The sequence below is a fragment of the Falco punctatus genome (assembly GCF_963210335.1).
Source record: "Falco punctatus genome assembly, chromosome: 14".
Taxonomy (NCBI): domain Eukaryota; kingdom Metazoa; phylum Chordata; class Aves; order Falconiformes; family Falconidae; genus Falco; species Falco punctatus.
Window position 1 is genome coordinate 5,315,414 of NC_137594.1, and position 19,705 is coordinate 5,335,118.

The 19,705-nt window shown below is 39.1% G+C and overlaps 1 protein-coding gene across 2 annotated transcripts in view; it reads right to left on the minus strand.

Moving 5' to 3' along the window:
* CDH13 (cadherin 13) overlaps positions 1-19,705 on the minus strand; it is a 509,852-nt gene that overhangs the window by 332,697 nt on the left and 157,450 nt on the right. For both annotated transcript variants that reach the window (XM_080410698.1, XM_080410697.1), the window contains exon 3: positions 4,270-4,478. In XM_080410698.1, the coding sequence (XP_080266824.1) occupies positions 4,270-4,478 (209 nt within the window). The remainder of the gene's footprint in view (positions 1-4,269; positions 4,479-19,705) is intronic.

The window sequence follows — 19,705 nt, forward strand, 5'->3', positions numbered from 1 at the left end:
CATTATGGATTCAAACCTTCGCAAATCGATTAATTATTCAGAATGAACCCAAAGTTCATTTTGGGGTCCTGGGTGAATCAAAACATTTCCATGTCTTTTTTTAATGTCACCAAGAACTTAGGTCCTGACTGTGTAAAAGGTTATTAAGCAAACATCAGGCAAAGCAGAGCACAAGCACAGATGTGCATGCCTCACCAGCCCTACCCCATGGTGAATGCAAGGGAACGTCATTTCTTTCACTGAGCACTCCGACTGCCTGAGGGTGCAAATGTGTACACACCCAGAACTATTAAAAATGACACAATATAACGTTACACCTTCCATAGGCCCTTGGCAACCCTTCTGTACACTCATTCTACATCTCTCTCAAAAGTGACAGGTTGTTGGGTTTTTTTTATGAATACTCCCCTCTGTCAAGAGAGACAGAAACCAATATATCTAGCCAAAACCATCAGAGGAAAGGGGCAGTAACAACAGGTTGTAGAAAGCAATCTCACTGTAATCTGACATACAGATTTTTGCTCTCAACAACATGTATGCATATCTGTAGGTACAGATACTTTGCAGAAACGTTCAGACATCTGGAAAAGTAGCAGTGCTGCATGTACTCTTCTGACACTAGACCCTGCAAAAGGTTCTGTGATCAGAAAGCAATAGCCAAGTTGGATGATGGTGTTGAGGAACCATCTACTCATATTGTTGTCATGGCCACCTTTTAATAGAAAGGTGGTTTTGATCTGAGACGCAGGGTCTGCAGATCTAATATATATGCACTTCAGTCTCAAAAAGCAGAGTTAAATAGTAAGCGGTATTCTAGCAGACACTGACTATACTATGGCCATGAAGTTAACCATGTAGGAGCGATCAATGAGACCAGCTGGAATATTCCCACATCTTCAGCAGTAAAGAACCACACCCCTCCACCACAGGAATACCAAAAGCTTTTCTGCACATGCCAGATTACACCTCTAAATATTTTCAGTATTTGTCTAAAGTATGGTTGGTTGCAATCAGAAAGTTTTATGAATTATACTATCTCTTCCTAGGCTCTGAACTGCCAGTCAGCACATTAGAGATCATTGTTGTCAGTCATTTCCAAACACATTGGGAATCTGCAATTAGAAACATTAACAATGGGATTTCACAGATGTAGGTTACATGCTTTCAGAAAAGAAACAGCAGTTGCTGGCAGTGGGGAAATACTTAAGAACTACTTATCCCCTAATTAAACAAGGTACTGTACTCTAAGTACTGAATGCTAAGCAGTGCTCTAGCATGTGCTCATCTTAACCCTACAGAATTATGCTGAATTACTAAGGATCCATCTGAGCATTCTGTAGCCAAGATTCCTTGCATAAACAGATGGAGCAGTTCTGCTGTTTCCATGCTAACACATTTAGACTGCAAAAGTACAGGATTAAGTTCAAATTTATCATAAAATCACTTTAGATAGGACGCTAAAATCTTTATATCCTTCTCAAGTATGACAAACAGAGCAACAAGAGTGTCTGTGTTGTGTTTAAAATAGGCAAACAATAACTGAAGCAGTTGTTTAAAAAAAAAAATACTTAACAGCTACAGAGTGCTGGCTGAGGCCAGAGTAGGACAGCCAGCCCTAAAGATCTTTATATTCCCTTGAAGAAGGGCATGATCCTCACTAGATGGATTTCCCAGGACACAATAATGCATCGTGTAACTCCCAGTGGCACTGCACACACTGAGACTCCCCATACTAAAGTGTAATCTAATTATGAGCTGAATATCAAAATCCATACAGAAGTTATGAATGCAGGTATAGATGATGCTGTAATATTGTTTTGAGGAGTCATCTATGAGGGAAGACGGGCAAGTGGCAGAATGTGCCATATTTAGACTGGGTTTCTTTCTCTGAATCAACACAAAGTGATTGGAAGAGAATTCAGAAGCGGGGGCAAATCAGACTTGGCTTTTGAACGTAGTCTGGTGATAGATTTCAACACTAAGCATTAATTAATATTGCTGGAACACTTTGAGGGGATATTACTCAGAACCCAAGCAGGACATAAAAAGAAAAGGTCACTGGCAAAGCTATGTTATAGTCCGTGCAAATACACACCTGTTAGTCCTTACTACAAGACAAGATTTCCCCTAGATTGTAACTTCTATAGAATAGCTCCCCTCAAAGACATTGAAGGGCTGCTTCTAGAAGAAAACCACAATAAAACAGAATGATTCTCGGAGAATCAGATCTTCAGACCAATCCCCTGAAGTTTAACTTCAGACAACCTGTCAGAGATGTCTCAAACTCCTATATGGTTTCAGTAACTTCTATCTGGAGATGAAAATTCCCATTTTGAAACTGTTCCTAAGATTTGAAAACCTGGAGTGAAAACAAAATTTGAACATTCTTGTGAACGCATCAGAAGGAGAATGCCTTACTAGTCTGAGACACAGGACAGCCAAATGCCCAACTCCAGCAAGTGCAGCTTTCCTACACTGAATTTGGCACTGCGTGGTCCTAAATCCACAGCTCCACCATGTAAAAGACTCTCTGAAGTATGACTTTGTTAAAATTTAACTTTGTGAGAAAACAGTGTATTTAAATAGAATTCAATTCTATTTCAGTGTTCTGATCAGCTCTCTGCAGTTACACATTCTGGTATTTTCCTGCTAGCAATCTATATTCACATCACATTCTGCTTAAAGTGCAGATCAAAACATTTCCTCAGCCGTGGACAGGGGTTTGTTCAACCTTTCCCCTAAAGCTAACTTTTTTAAATGGAAGACTTAAGTTATACTAAGCTATTATTGGATATATGAGAATGCTGGCAGCTGAAAGCCTAAATACCGAAATAAGACAACAGATCAGTCATTTTTGTCATGGTTTCTTTATACTTCCTTGAAATTATAGCTCTGTGAAGGTAGCAGGCTTAACAGTTTAATAAGCCACTGCCTTGCCTGTCTCTCACCTAAATGCCATGACACAGAAGCAAAGGCTATCTCACATTTCCTTTTGTTACACTTTCATGGGTGTGAAGTAAACAATTCTATCAATTAGTGAAGCACTTTTCCCCCATAGTATGGGGTTAGTATTACACTGAAATTCAGAAGCGGAAAAGAAAGGACACATTCAGTGAACAGGGTGGAACAAAAAATACTAGTGCATAGAGACAAAATTTAAATATCTGTTGCTATTTGTGTGCAGGTGTTTATAGTTAACACATAACAATATCAGATAAGCAGACCTACATGAAAATTTAAATTCCATAACATAGACTTAGTTCTCAGACACAGACTTTGAGTGAACATGAAGATTCTGTAAATTCTAAATTACACAATTAGACTGTGTTTTTCCATTTTCATTTGTGGCCAAACTGTGGTTATCTGGCATAATGTACATCAGAAGAACCAGCCAATTTTGACACTTGGGCTCTTTCATTTGAATCACTTCTTTATGAATGTTTAGCATTTACACCTGATGCAATACATCTTTCAAAAGACGGCAAATTTCTATTTTAAGTTAAACTAAGGGCTAAAATGTTACAGCAATATCTAGACTGAAGACAGATTCTAATCTCTGCTAACAGATTAAAACAGCCTACAGTCCTAGATGGCACACGTAAATATCTAGCCAGCCGTGTGCCCAGGTGGCTGAGGCCAATAGCCTCCTGGCTTGTATCAGGAACAGGGTGGCCAGCAGGCCCAGGGCAGTGACTGTCCCCCTGTGCTTGGCAATGGTGAGGCTTCACCTCAAACACTGGGTGCAGTTTTGGGTCCCTCACTTCAGGAGGGACATAGAGGAGCTGAAGTGTGTCCAGAGAGAGGCAACAAAGTTGGTAAAGGGTCTGGAGCACAAGTCTTATGAGAAGTGGCTGAGGGAACTGGGGGTGTTCAGTCTGGAGAAAAGGAGGCCCAGGGGGGACATAATCACTCTCTATAGCTACCTGCAAGGAGGCTGTAGGCAGCTGGGTGTTGGTCTCTTCTCCCAAGTAACAGGACAAGAGGAAATGCCTTCAAGTTGTACCAGGAGAGGCTTAGATTTGCTGTTAGGAAAACTTCCTTCACTGAAAGGGTTGTCCAGCTTTGGAACAGGATGCCCAGGGAAGCGGCTAAGTCACTGTCCCTGGAGGTATTTAAAAGACCTATAGATGTGGCGCTTAGGGACACGGTTTATTGGTGGACTTGGTAGTGCTAGGTTAACGGTGGGACTTGCCAATCTCAAACACCTTTTCCAACTTAAAAGATTCTATCCCCTTGACACTTTCTTCTAATCTTTTATATTTATCTTACCTTTAATGCACCATGTTTTTCATTTGCTCCAACAATCAAAATTTCTGCCATATCCTCAGCATGTTCAGACCGCGCGTGGACAAACAAGGCTCTGCCAGCTTCTGATACATTCTTTAGTGCAACTAAAGACCCGTCACGTTCCACCTTAAAGTCTGGGTTAGAAACTTCGAAGTTCAATTTGTTATTCCCCTTGCAGTCATCAAATTCCACTAGGGGAGGGAAAGAAAAAAAAAGAAAAAACACAATTATAAGTATATACTTCGGCACATAGACTTCAAACATCTTTATGTTATTGGCTTGTCTACAGATCTCAGGAAGAAATGTCTCCCAATCTAAGGGGAAAACATTTCAAAGAAGCTTTATATTTGTGTTACTATAATTCATAGGCAAATGTTATGAATATGCGCTTTCAGAAGGATGAAGAGATTTTGACCATGCTAATTGGGGAGGAAGGAGGTAAACAAAACACTCTGGACATGAACATTTTGTGATCACTCAAATCAAATGCACAAAATGCACACCTAGTTCTACAAATCGGGCAGTAGAGTCCTTATTAACTTCTTCATCATAACCCAGGATCTCTAAAGGCTCTTCTGCTGGCAAAACGGTTTCAGATATACAGTAAATCCTTATGCTTGGAAGTGGTTGTTTACAGAATATTCGACCTCAGTCTACTGCAAAAGTGTTACTTAACAGAAAAACCAAACTATAACATTTCTTACGAACTACCAGGATTGTGATATATTGCATGAGCTGTACTGTTAGCATAGCTAAGGATTGAGAACTTTTAATTACAACCACAGCTGCCAACAATACTGTTTCACTTTACGTGAAAGATGTAAAATATTTAGGAATGCTGACATAAAGAGGAAAATGTCTCTCAAGTACAAAGTTTTGAGACTTTGCCTCAAGTTTTTCTTCTTCAGCTGCAGTAGATTCACTTTGCACAAAATATTTGAGAAAATATTAGTGATGTAACTACCAGCTAATATGATTAAGATGCCTTCACCACAAACTTGTAATTGCTAAGTAAATTTTTCAGGTTTTGACATCTCAGAACAATACTTTTGACTTATCTGTATGTTATCACTATTTTGTTTTTACACTTCATTTCTATTGAAACTTTAAAAACTGCATTACACATTCAGAAAGGAATACAGACAGGGATACAAACTACAGAAGATCAAAGACAATGGGGTTTTACTGCAAATAAAGCACTCTGAATAATTGTTTAAATTAATTGTATATACTTCTTGTATTGGATCGTTGTTTTTAAAGGAAAAAAATAATCCCAGATTCTCTCACCGTCTGGCCAATACCTAAGCTTTTCCTGACTATTTAATCTCTATAACTGGTTTTGAAGCACAGACAGAATCTCATAGCAGATGGCCACATTTCACCAAAATTTCATCAAATTTTGCAACTATTTCCAGACTTGAAGAAAGGGCTCATGGAGATCCTTCCTCCCTGGACATTCACTGGGACTGAATCACAAAGTAAAACCACAAAAGGGAAAAAGAACTGTTGCTGGTTCCAGAACTTCAATACAACCTCATTTTATGATGAATATTGATGAGAAATGTTAAATTCAGAATTGGCCAAAAGCAAAAACCTCAAATGCTCAAACTTCAGAATAAGAAACAGAACACAAGACATGGGACACTATTTGCCAATTTGACAGTGGTCTCTTGACCTTGGGGTGCACCCAGCCGCCCACCCAGCCGCTCTCTCACTCCCCCACCTCAGCAAGACCGGGGGAGAAAACACGATGAAAAATATCGTGGGTCAAGATAAAGACAGGGAGATTGCTTACCAATTAGCGTCACATGCCAAACAGAATTGACTTGGAGAAAATTAATTAATCACCAATTAAAATTGATTTGGAGGGTGAGAAAAAGACAAAATTAAACCCACGCCTTCCCTCCCCGCGCTTTTGCCCAGGCCCAGCTTCACTCCTTCATGCCCGGCTCCTCTGCCTCCCCTCCGGGAGCGGGGGCCTGGGGAAGGGGGGTCACAGCCGGTACCTAATGGCTCCTCTGCAGCTCCTCCTCCTCACACTTCTCCCCCGCGCGAGTCCCCTCCACAGGCTGCAGCTCCCCTCGGGACATACCCACCTGCTCCTGCGCGGGGTCCTCCTGGAGCCGCGGGGATCCCGCTCCGGCGCATGGAGCCCTCCCTCCCGCTCCCCCTCCGCCCCGGGTTCACGCTGCTCGCTCCCGCTCACACCTTTCCCCTCACGCCTCACGCCCAGGCAGCGCTTTGCCCCGTCCTCACCAGCAGCGCTAATGAGCTCAGGTGCGCCCTCTGGTGAGGCAGCTGCAGAACCGGCTGGAACCGCCTAGAACCTGCTGGAACCTGCTGGAACTGGCGCTGTCCAGCTCGCGGCTGCCCCGCCTCTCCTCACAGAGCCCTGAGCCCCACCCAGCCCGCACACTGACAAAGCCATTAGGAACCTGAGGTGGGATTTTCAAAGAACAAAGTTGTGATTCTGTGAATTTGTGCAGGAGTTTCCTCTGAGAGGAGTCCGAGCTCTATATTAGCCAGTCTCTTGCACAAATACTAACCCAGCACCTGAAGGATCTGCTTCTGCAGAACTTTTAGGCTTGCTTACACATTTTTAACTAAAAGCTGCTCCCATTTCCTCTGCTTTACTTGAGGGCAAGAGAACTATACTTGGAGTCACAGTGGGATAACAAACCAGACTTTCATCAGCTCATTTGCCATTTCATTGAATTTTGCTGAAAGCAAGAGGGATTATAAATAAAAAAGAAACAAAAAGCTCTCTCCTCTCAGATACTCCGATCCCTCCAGACAAACCTATCTCAGTCTGTCATGTCACAGACCCCTGCTTGCAAAGTCTTACCCTACAGTGGAAGCAGGGGGAAAAAACACAGAATTTGGGAGCAGTAGCAGTTTAGAACAATTTCACAGTGCTCAGACTGTGCTGCCCTCCATGACCAGGAACCCTTGCAGAAAGGGTCTTGTGCTCACAGTGGGGTTTTGACAGAAGGCTGTCAGTCAGCAAGACCTTCCTGGCGTAAAACCACCCACTGCAATTTACGTTGGTGACATGACAGGCATTTTAAGAGATTCACTGCAATCTCCTAAAGCTATCAACCCACAAAAAAAAAAAAGAAAAACTTTCTCCTGTCACCACAAATGTGGGAAGTTGAAATTGTCTATTCTAATCAGCGTATAGATTATAGCCTTGATGAATTATGAATTATGAGTAGATTAACTTATACTTTTGCTCCCATGGAAAAAAAACAACCAACCACCCAAAAAAACCCCAAACAACAAAAAGCCTCCACCCAAACAACAATGAAACAAGGTCTTAAGAAGGTACCTCGTTATAGTGAATAAATATGTGCTTCTCATAGTCAAAAACTTTTGGTGATCTGTAGTCTATTAATAGCTTACAACTGGAAAATTTGGCATCACTCTCTGAGAAATTAATTATGTCAGGAGTAAAAAGTAAAAAAATATATTTAAAGTCTAAAAAACCTATGATAAAGTAGTTACTCAAATATAAATGTCATAGTTCAGAACTACAGCATCACCCAGCAAAACACTACAGGTCACATTCAAGAATACGCCACACTGTGTCATGCTTCAAAAAGAGGGGAGAAGCTAGCTGGGAGTGTACTTCTGCCACCTTGCTCCACGGCATTCACAAAGCTTGAGGTTCCTGCATTGCTGCCATCTGCACGCACTGCAGAAATTCAAAGACTGCATGCAGATTCAACACATGGAACCAGGAGAAATATTTGGATCTATATTCTATGCTCCCTTGGAGTTATGAATTTGACACTTCTAGACCTTTTATGTTTTTCTCATTTATTGACCTTGCTTTATGAAACCCTGCAACTTTTTCCAATAAAGGCAGAAGGAGAGTTGTTTAAAAGTGGGAAACTGTTTTCTTACCATATCTCATCCAAAAGCACTGATGCTTTCAATTCCCAATTCTACCACAGAAACAAGAGTATTTGACAAGGTTAATAGCAAGGAGAGGGAAAGAAAATGGAAAGGCGCTGAGAAGTACTGATATGTAGGAGAGAATTAGAAGTGAGTGGAAGTAGGTGAAGTGATCATAAGGATAGAGGACATTGAAGATTATTTGGACCAAGGGCCAACAGAGATGGAACTGAAGCCAGTTGTTAAGTGAGTTGAGGGGAACTGTAGCCTTAGATAAAATCCGTACTCTGAAGTCAGGGGCAAATATACGTTATTATAATGATGTCATCTCCTGGACTGGGATGACCAGGGAACATTGCACGAGATTGCACTGCATTCCCAGTCATTGTCATGATGTCACCCACTGGGAACATTTGCTTCCTTAAATTCAGATGGCTTCTGTCAAATGATACCAAAAAAATTACAATACCTGAGTTGCTTGCACCAGGCTCCAGTAGCAGCTACATAGCCTAAGGACCTGGCCCTGGCACTGACCAAACTTTCCCGCGCTGCCAGGCACTCAGGAGAGACCTGAAGAGTTTCAGCTTACTCAGGTTTCCCACCTGTGGCACTACACCTCTTAAACCAACCTACACATTTCCTATGCTCTAAAAAAGCATAGCCCATTAAATATAGGACAAATAGAATTTTTATTTCTTATGCTCAAGTGAGGAAAACTTGTTTTGTACACAAAGCCTGTGTACAAATCTCAGTGTAAAAGAGTGATTAATTACTCCTCATGTCCTCCAAGTACTAACTAGTATAACAAGAAGCTAGAGAGGGTTTTGTGGGTATCAGTTGTGGGAAGGTTCAGACAGATATTGAAGAAATCTTTCCAGCTAACCATTAAAAGAGGGTGCTGAGGACATGCTGAATACCTACGATTGCAGGGTTTTAACACTAGGTTAATGGAATGCCAACTTAATCCAAAGATCACTCAAGACTGGTTTCAGTACCTGATCCTGCTTTAAATCAAGAGGATGGACTAGGTGGCACTTTTAAGTCTTTTCTACACATAAAGGTTCTAGATTCAATTAATGTCCCTGTCCTTTCAGGTCTATATTAGGCCTATATATGTGGGGTTCATTCAAGAAAAGAAAAACTACAAAAATGCAGTTAATTAATCACTGTGCTTTACTACACAGCTTATTCATCTAGCTGAGCCCTGGACACTGAACTCTCTTCCAAGGACTGAAGGAAATTTGAGCGTGGGACTGAGAAGTTCTGAGTACAAAATGAACAAGCACATGCAGGAAAACAGAAAACAGCTCAGACAGTTCCACTGAGAAGCTAAATGATCAAAAGTACCAGGTTTCAAGTAGGTATGGAGGTCTTTTTTTTTCAGAAATAAAACATTCCATTACAAAGAGTTCTTCCAAGATTTTTTTTTTTCAGATTAGTGTTTAAACAATCCCCAAGGCACCAACAAATCAAAAATAGTTACCAAAATGCGTGTCACTTGGATAGATAGTGCATGCTCTAAGGAGCCTGCCAAGATTCATGGAGAAAAGAGACCAAACCATCTGGCAGTCTGCCTGAAATGAAAAGGTGGTCTCCCCATACATAACACTTTGCTGCTTGGCAACCGTGATGACGTATGATCCTTATGATGTATGATGATGTTTATAATGTTTATGCATTTGTCAGACAGATGTGAGGAAAGCCGTGAGGTGAATAAATAATATTATTCATACGACCCAGCTGTGTTATAACAGACTGGATAAATAGCAGCCTGGTGAGAGTGGCCACACACACTAAAAGCTCCCATATCCTACCGCACACTCACCTTGTGTTATAGCCTAAGGAGTCTAACTACTTACAAGCTTACAAAGCTCTTCAGAGCAAAGACCACTTGTTCCCTCCGTGTTGGTATGGCACTTGCAACAAAATGATTCATGTTTGGTGTTCAAGGTGCTAGAGCAGTGCAAAAAATTAATAACAGTAACTGTTCAGCTATAGCCCTAAACTAAAATTTTGTAATGCTACACCAGACATGACCAGTGATAGTATCTCGTCATGAACTCAACAGGTAATTAAAACAATGATCTAATATTTATTTACATGAAGGTGGAGTTCCTCATTTACGGATGCATATGTGACTCTTTTGATGTTCCTAGTCATGCTCCAGCTGCCAAATGAACATCTTTATTGTGCTTAATATGCCACATGGTATGAGACAGGCTCCAAAACTCCACACAAGCAAAATGAAAACACTGCCAAGCATCTCTCAGTGAAAAAAAACAACGTGCGTGTCACTCATCACCCTCTGTTCATTTCTCAGCCTCCTATATTAGACTTTTACTCCTTTCTGTAAGAAAGCTCATTCACATATGAATTGTGCATAATATTTTTGTGCATCAAGCAATATTTATTATTAGTAATATCTGCATGCATGTCAAGGCTTTAATCGCTGACTTTGGGCTTGTTATTATCAAGGGACCTGTTGTAAAAAGGAGTTTTGTGTAAAATCCCAAGTCCATTACTGTAATGATGGGACACTGAAGTTGTAATCGGAAATACTACTACCCTTTGTAATCTCAGCAATAAATCTCAAGTTCCTGGGATTCATAATTTTAGTGCATCCCTTTCTCACTGTTACAATATACATATGTGAGGGTTCGACACAACTGTGAGGTTTATGATCATGAGCCACAGATGTTTTAAAGAGTATCATTTTAAAACATTGGAAGGTTAGCAGTTAGATTTCTTGTAAACTATATGAAAGGAAAACAAGCTGAAATAGATTTCTTAAATTCAAAAGCATATATTAGACTGATATAGCCCTCTATCAAAGTAATTTTTTCCCCAATTTTAATGCTCAGAAGTTTAATTTGTTTTGAACAAGAATACAGAATACATAATCTTCTATCTGACAAAATCTCTACAGAGTATTCTGATTAAATATGCATATTTGTCTATAAGCACACAAAAACTTACTCTGTATGTCTCTATGTACGAGTATTCTTATTTTCATGTTAGCTAATAACTAGCAACCAAATGGTTCCTCAGTGAAGAAATTTCACATTGAAAATACACACCAAACACATACTTAATTACTCTATTGATGAAGTTTAGGAACCTTTTTATAAACAACTTAGCTTTGTTCAAATGAGGGAATTACACCATCATGCGAATATTATCCTGTGTATTTTTTCTCATCCTTTTTAACAAATAACTTTAGATCATATTGAAACCACAAGTTGCAAGCTGTACCTGTCAGAGGTCTAGAGATGCAAGAAAAGTACTTTATAGCTGCACAAAGGCAACAACTCTCCAGCCCAGCAGGGTTCCCTCAGTTCTGCTAAAAAGCCATCCATGCTCAATGATATTAGTAAAATAGAGAAGTCAAAGAGAAACTGACAAAGCTGAGCTTCATTAACTACAAAGAGAGAAAAGTGATGGCTGAAGCAAATGGAAATGCTTCTGAGTGCTGTTGTTCTATATAAAAATTCATAAAGTACCATGACCTAGCAAAGCTCTTGTTATCAATGAACATTGATGCTGGCTGCAGGCAGCTCACTAAGGAGATGGTAACAGGCCACCACGTGACAGCATTTGTCACACTGTCAAATGCCTGACTCTGGTACAGGGTGTCATACAGCAGCCCAATACAAACTAATAGCAACGCAGTATTATGAGTCTTCAAGAGATTAATTATTATGTCCATGTGAAGAGGAAGAAATTTATCTGGAACCAACACATATGGACAACCTAAATCCATCCAAGAACAAAAGAGGAAACTATTATAACAGCTAATGACAAAGGAAGCTGAGAAACAAAAGAAATCCTGCCTTTCAAGCCAACAATATTGTCAATTAGGAGAAACAGCTTCTCTCCCTTCCTTTGAGATGCCTTCAACATCATCTCTGGAACATGGGTTCTGGCAGGGAGCCCACAGCATGTTTATTTCTGCTGATTTTCTGCAAAAATACCTGAAGAGCAGAAGGAAAAAGAACAGAAAGAGAACAATGCTGCCCCGTGACACTTTTGGAGCAGCCTAAAGTCCAGACAAGACATTGTCAACAGTTAAGTCAGAAAGGATGATCCTTAAGATAAGGGGTTATCATTATTTCATACCTAAAAGTGCTTTAGAAATAATAGATTTGTGGCTTAGAAAAGCTGCAAACATAACTATAAACTACTTTGCACAAAAAAAAAATCTTATTGAACATTTAAAGAAAATTTTAAAAGTGAATGTTAAGAAATCCCTTTTGAAGGTTTTTTTTTAAACATTTTAATGTTAAATTCTAGCCCTGTAGCAGAATTGCTACAGAATGATTTTTTTGTTGTTTTTTAAAATCCAGGAAGCAATAGTACATTATTATCTCCCACTACATGTTTATGATTCTCTTGTACCTGTATAATGTCTTTTTGTGGCCCTGAAGTAAATTATAATGATGACTTATTTAGCATCCAGGTAGTAAAAAACTGAGGAAACATGAGTAATGGTACAATGTTCATCAAAATATAACAAGAATTACTTAATACAAATACACATCTATACTTAATTACTTTGGAAGAACAAGTACTAAACAATAGACTTTATCCTTGCATGCACGTATAATGTCTACAAAAAACAAACTGATTACCTAAACGGGAAAACATCCCTGTGCGATTTCTGTATAATGACCAGATTTGTGCATAGCCCTGTTGAAATGCAAAAATTAGGCCAACAGTTCATCCAGTGGGCACTAAAGCATACGTACCTGCCCTTCAGAGAATACCCTTCCACAGTATAAATGGTAGTTATTAATAGTCAGGGTTTTTTTCTGTGCTGTTAAAATGCATAGCAAAAAGATATCACAGAGAGGAGATAAGCTTTCATAGATCAAGAAAGATGAGGGTTTGTCCAGCTGCAGCCAGTAACAGCTGTGACATTTTCACTGGAAGAATCATATTGGTCCCTCTCCTGCATTACCTGGCTACCACCAACAGTCCTAGCAGAGCTGGAAAACTGTTTACAATTTGAAATTCTGTAGCACAGCTCACCCAAGCCATAAGCAATACTAGAGTGAAGGTTCCCTCTGCCTTTGTGTAATGGGTACAATGCATGGTTCCAGAACGAGCAACTCGCTCCCCACTGAAGACCCACATTAGCAATGCTCTGCTCTCTCTCCTTGCTCTCCACTATGCCCAACACTGGACTCTGGCATCTTTTCACATCTACCAAGCTCTGCCTCCTTTCTCCCAGCACATCACAACACCACTTGGCTAGATACGAGTGTCACATCAGGTACCCTAAACTAGAGCTGAACAGCCCAGCCCTAAAACCAGAAGCCTCACAACTTGTATCAGCCCAGCACTGAAGCAAAATATATTAGCTCTGCAGTGCTAGGGTTGCTGTTTGGGATTCCAGTGAGTATTTTCAGGGAACATTATGTGAGCAAAATGGCTCCATCAGCACCAAACTCAAGGATTCCTAGCTTTGTCAGCAAATATGTCACTGCTTCTTGCCTTTTTCCACCATGCCCCCCCTCTTTTCTTTCTCCTAGAAAGGAAGATCTTTCCAGGAAGGTGATCTCTCGATGGCATCTCATGCTCTTCAGTAAATTTATTCTACCAACAGGGCTCCATCAGCAGTTTCTGGCTGCTTGAAATAACAGGAAAATACAAACACAACAGTCAAAACTGAAGGCGTTCCCGCCTCCCCCCAGCAGACTTCACCGACTCACATTACATGATACCTTCACACATCATTTTGCTGCCTGTTGTCTCACTTAGGGCAAAAATCTAATCAAGTGGAAGGAGTTGTAATGAGTTGTTCTCTGCTGGAAGTTATCTTGACTTATTCATTACAATGTAGACACGTTATTGACTGATCTCCTGGGTCAGTGGCTGCATTATAAGGCACAGTAATACTATAGCTTCCACTCTAAGCCCTAGAGATAAATTACTATTTCACAAAAATATGATGTCAGTCACTGTATCCGAAGAAAAATATAAAAATCAAAACCTAGATGTTATATCAGTCATTGATCTTCTGAGCATAACATATAGTTCAGTTTAAATGGGGCTATTGTCTCTTTGTAAATGCAGAGGACATTAAAACTGATACTACATTTGTGAAGCTACAGTCTCAAAGGAACTGTCACATCTATGGAGGAACATGACATTTCACTATTAACACCGCATTGATTTTGAACAGTCCAAATGACCCCAAACACAGAAGCAATATGTAGAAAAGACTTTTTAACTTTGTTAGATTCAATGAAAGAGTTTCCCATTGCAATGCAAATGATCAATATTATTCCATTTTAGCAGATTTACATAACATTTTGCTAAACCCCCAGGAGAACACAAGATGAAATTAACTTTAGATTCTTAACAAAATCTTCGCTGGCTGAGCCTGAGACACAAGCAGACAGAATGAAAGACATTCAAATGTATTGAATATGTTGCGGCTCTGCACATTGCTGTGAGAAGTTTGTCGATGTGAAATTAATTGTATACTATAGTGGAGAAAGATGGGACAGAAGTCTCTGTTTGTACAGGAATTTCCAGTGGGATATAATGGATAATTTCCTTTGAACGCTGGCTGAACAAGCGTGAAGTGGCAGTATACTACTGACCATGAATTTTCTTGGCTTCTGCACAAGGACACATTTGATCTTTGAGCAGTCACCCTAATTGCTGCCGAAATCAAATTTCTTGATATATGTAATTTATTGAAAACTAATCAGTTGAGGTTGTATACAGGGGAAGAAACAGTGTCCCAGGAGATTTAACGATGTAAACAAATTTCTGCCAGCAGGTGTCAAAAAGCAACAACAAGCAATCACTCACAAGGAAATAACTACTGTGCAACCGGCACAGAAAGTACCTTATTTACACCAGTATGTCTTTAAAATGCTTCCAAAGCCACAAATTTATTTAGTAAGGGTTTTCAGTTAACTAGACAATTAGCCACAGGTCATGGGGATATTTTCCCTCAAGTTCACAATTAAAAATGTTTGTCTTCAAGGTCGGCTTGTTATAATTACAGTGATCTGTCATTTCTTAATGTGATCTGTCATAACTTCTTGGGGTTTTTATTTTATTTTATTTTTTTAATGGCACAAGCTTCTGTCAATGCTCAGCTAAGATGATTTTTCTATGAGTCTTAAGTTAATTTAATTGAAATTATAATATACTATTAGATTAACAGAAGATTCACTGAATTATGCACACATTTAGGTTTGCCTGAAATTTCGGCTATTAGTATGAAAACTTATTAAATGACAGAAATGAAATATTGGGCCTCACTGGAGGAGTGGATGCTTAGCCTGCTCTTTCAGTGAGAAGCACAAATAATTCTGTGATTTGAGGATGGAAGAAGAAATTATTATTATAAAAAATCTTTTGTCCTATACCATGGCAGTCACTTGCACCCTTATACACTTGTTTTTTTCCAGAGATGGGAGAAAGAATATTGCCTAATACATCTCTCTTGTTCTACCAGTACATTGAGACAAGAAGTCAAAGTGCAAGAGCTTTACATTAATAAGTTATCAATTCAAATTTCCTTTTACCCATTACCAACAAATACTGAGACAGAGGCAATAATGCCTCCATCTTCTCAATCTTGGATCTTGGTGTCACCATCTGTGTGAAATTACAACTAATCTGTAAGTCAACAGTAAGTTTCCTAGATTGCTTCCTAACATTAAGACTCTGATAAGAAGCAAATTATCGGTCACTACATGCTAGGAAATGTAAAAAAAAACACAAAACAAAAAAAACCAACCAAACGACCAAATATATATATACACACACACGGACATCTACATACAGATGTATGCCCTTCCTCTGGAATCATAATCATATAAAAGTCTTTCCTGATATACAATAATGTTTTCTTTAAAGCCATCCACAGGAATAAAGCTTTCAGCTTGTGCTATGTGCAACTAAATTCCAAATAACACTCAGTGGCAGGAGTTTGCTTCAGAAATAGAGAATGACGCATCATTTACAATACATAAAAGAAAATGAGAGCGAGTAATAAATCCACTGTGTAATATTTTCCTTTCAAAATGGATACTGTAGGTTGCTGGCCTATTTTCCCAGCTGCTGAATGAGTAATATCATGCCTGAAGATCTGCTCAAACCATTTATTCAGTGGATTGTTCAACTTTCCCAGTGAAAAACTGAAACAAAGTTCCTCCTGTTTCCAGGTGAAAACTTTTGCCTTCTCATCTTCCCCATCAATGAACCTGACAGAGAAATAACAATTTCTCTTAATGCTTTTTACCAAGTTCTCTCAAGCGAGTTCCCTCAACCTTTTTGTAAGTCACCAGTAGAAAGTTAATTTTTCTACACATATCCAACAAATGCACAAACAATAGATCTACACTCCTTTTCAGTCCTCAGTCTAAAAATCAGGTTATTAAAATATAGCCCTGGGACACACTTCATGAATAGCTTTTCAGAATGCCTTCGTAAAATCTAAATTGTGTTTAAATTTCCAATATTAGTTAGTAGTTAAGCTTTTGTTTTACTCAAGTATCAAGCCAACTCCAAGACAGAGATCAGTCTATAAACCATGGGACAACCAACTGCTTAATTGCAGTCTGCTAATGTACAAAACTTCTGAGATTAATGAGGAAAGCCACCTCTCAAAACTGCTGAATTTTAAACTTGTTAAACTTATCATCATCTCTTTCAAACAATATCAGCGCCTGACTAACAGTTACAGAACCAAATAACCTTGGTTCGAATTTTGACTCTCACACCAAGATCAGACAAGTAGCACTGCTGAGAACAATGTAATTAAAATTGCACCATGTAATCTTGCTCTGCACAGTCATTCCCAGAACAGTTTCTATTCACATCAAACACAGGCTTTTATACTTTAAAGAAAGACAGGCTTTGGCATCTTCCACAAAAGAATTGACCTAAGGGAAAGTATATTCTGTCAGTCAGGATCACTTATAAGCAACCTGAAATTTGTTTATATAGATAAACCAAGGAAAGAACGTCAGACTACTGAAGTTTCTGCTTCGTTTTAATAACTAAAAAATAATGGGGGAGGGGGGACGGACAGACGGACGACAAACAACAGGTAAGACTACAGCCCTGTAGTGATTATCCGATGAGCCAGGAGACACTGCTATTCACATTTGCTACTTAAATGGGTGGCGTTGCTACACATGTTCACATTTTAAAAAGTAGCACTGTATATGAAGCAAATGACAACAAAAGGCCATGTCAATTACTTAACACAGTCTACATCTCAAATGTACACTACGGTTGGTAGCTCCATTTAGCTGCTTGCTGGTTTCCAAAGGTGAATAACCACTTTCATTTAGCACTGCACATTTAGCACTTTTGACGTGAACAGCTTAGTTTGCATCAATGCAACTACAAGCTAAGGTTGAGATCAACGCAGTGTTTAACTCAAAGTTTTTTTTGTCAGCTCCAGGAATATGGATCAGGCCAATAACTCACAGTTTCTGCAGAAAGCTGTGAACAACAAATAGTTTTCCTTACATCAAACCTCAAGGTCGACAAAAGGGTGCAACGAAAAGCTATCCGAGCCAACATCCCAGATATGAACACCCACAACAGGGACTGTTTGTAGAAAAAAAGCATTACACAAAAAATGAAAACAGAATATCTCCTGTGTGGAGATTAATGACACCAGAATACCCCTAGTGAATAATGTTCTTTCAAGTGATATAGTTTTATATTATTTCTTGTAAGCATCATATGTACTTTCATACGCTGATCATACTGGAGATAAGGTGCTGGCCTACCACCCAGTAATTACAACACTGACTTGGTAATCAATGTGTAATTAAAATTGTATTACCATGTACTCTCAGATTTAATAAATTACAGTTCTCTCTAAAACTACATGAATTCCATGTACAATCATAGTTGCCAACACAAGAAAATTGCCAGTCACTCAGTGGCGAACCTACCCCCAATCAATTTATTTTAAAAAAATCTAATTTTTACTTTCATTTTTCCAAGTCAAAAAGATGAAAAAAACCAAGATTTCTCATCCTCCCTCCTCTCTTTCTTTAGACTTGGTATAGGTACCATTAACTGCAAATGTTGTGCTGACTGCCCTGAGGATTAGCAATATAGATTTCCTAGACTGTCACCTGACTTTGCAGTATTGAAATGCAGAAATCTTAGCATATCTGTTTGAATAACTGTCTCTTTTCTTTCACATTAGAATAACCACAATGATTGCAATGCTTATGAAGTTTAAAGAGGTAAGATAATAATCAGTCAATCTTTACTTTGCTTCTGGTTACAAACCCATTAAAAAAGAACAACACTAAATCTGTGCATTTTTCCAGCTCATGTCCCCTTCTAAAGCATTAGTCTCTTGTGACAAATAAAGCACTATCCTTCTGTACACTGATATCCCTCATTTGTGTTGCACTTTGCTAATGGCTACAAACATGACAAACTGAGAATTCATTCTGGCAAATGTGATTTGCCAAAAGTTTTCAAGTGACACAATGTTATATATTTATACACATGGCTGCTTAGCAACTTTGTAGTAGTTCTGCCAAGGAATTGAGGAGTAAATAAAGAGTTATGCTATATCAGAGTGTGTGTATAAGACATATATAGATCTAGGAGCAGAAAGGTTATCAGAATTCATCACCTAGCAACAAATACAGTATTATCAGCTTCCCTGTCTAGCAAGCATCTAGGAAAAAACACATTATAAACTCCACTGACTAGCGAGTTAACTTGGTAGTTTGAAGTTTAAATGAACTCTTCAGCTAATTAAACTTAGCTCTATGCTTCTGTGGGCTGTATGTTTGCATTTTAGCACATGCTTTATTCTGCAGTAAACAGTTGCCATTCACTCACCAACAGATGGGTCACATTCAAAAGCTGACAGATTCCGAGGAAATGAGAATACAAAAATGACATACATTTTCTTACAGATACCAAGAAAATGAGAACAGTTACACAATGCATGTAAACACAACGTACAGAAACAATTCTGCAAACATGCTGAGAGCCCTGCAGACTCTGAGAATATGATCAAACTGTAGCGTCAACATGGTTTCCACAATGCAACTTTGGTGATGATTCCAGTAGGAAAGATTGGGTTTACAACTCCACACTTGTCTTAAACATTTCAAAGTGATGGATGTGTAATGATTCACTAGAATCATTTAACAATAGACTAGAACTTGCATCAATGAATATTAACTAAAAATAAAATTAGTTTTCAGGTACCAAAGGCTTTGTGTATTCAGCCTGCTAGACAACTTTCATTCCCTGCCTCTCCGTCTCTCACTCTTCAATGTTTTGCATAAATACTCTGTTATTATGAACTCTGCTGTCTCAAAACGGATGACACATATTATTGCATTGGCAATGTCTGCTATTGTATTTCAACGTAGAGTGATATAGATGCAGTGTTACCGTCATGCTTTAAAGTTGCTTATGTGGTATTATTTTAGGAAAGCAAATTCTTCATCATCACCTCCAAGACCTTTGGCAGATCTCTTCATGAGAATTTCCTTGCAAG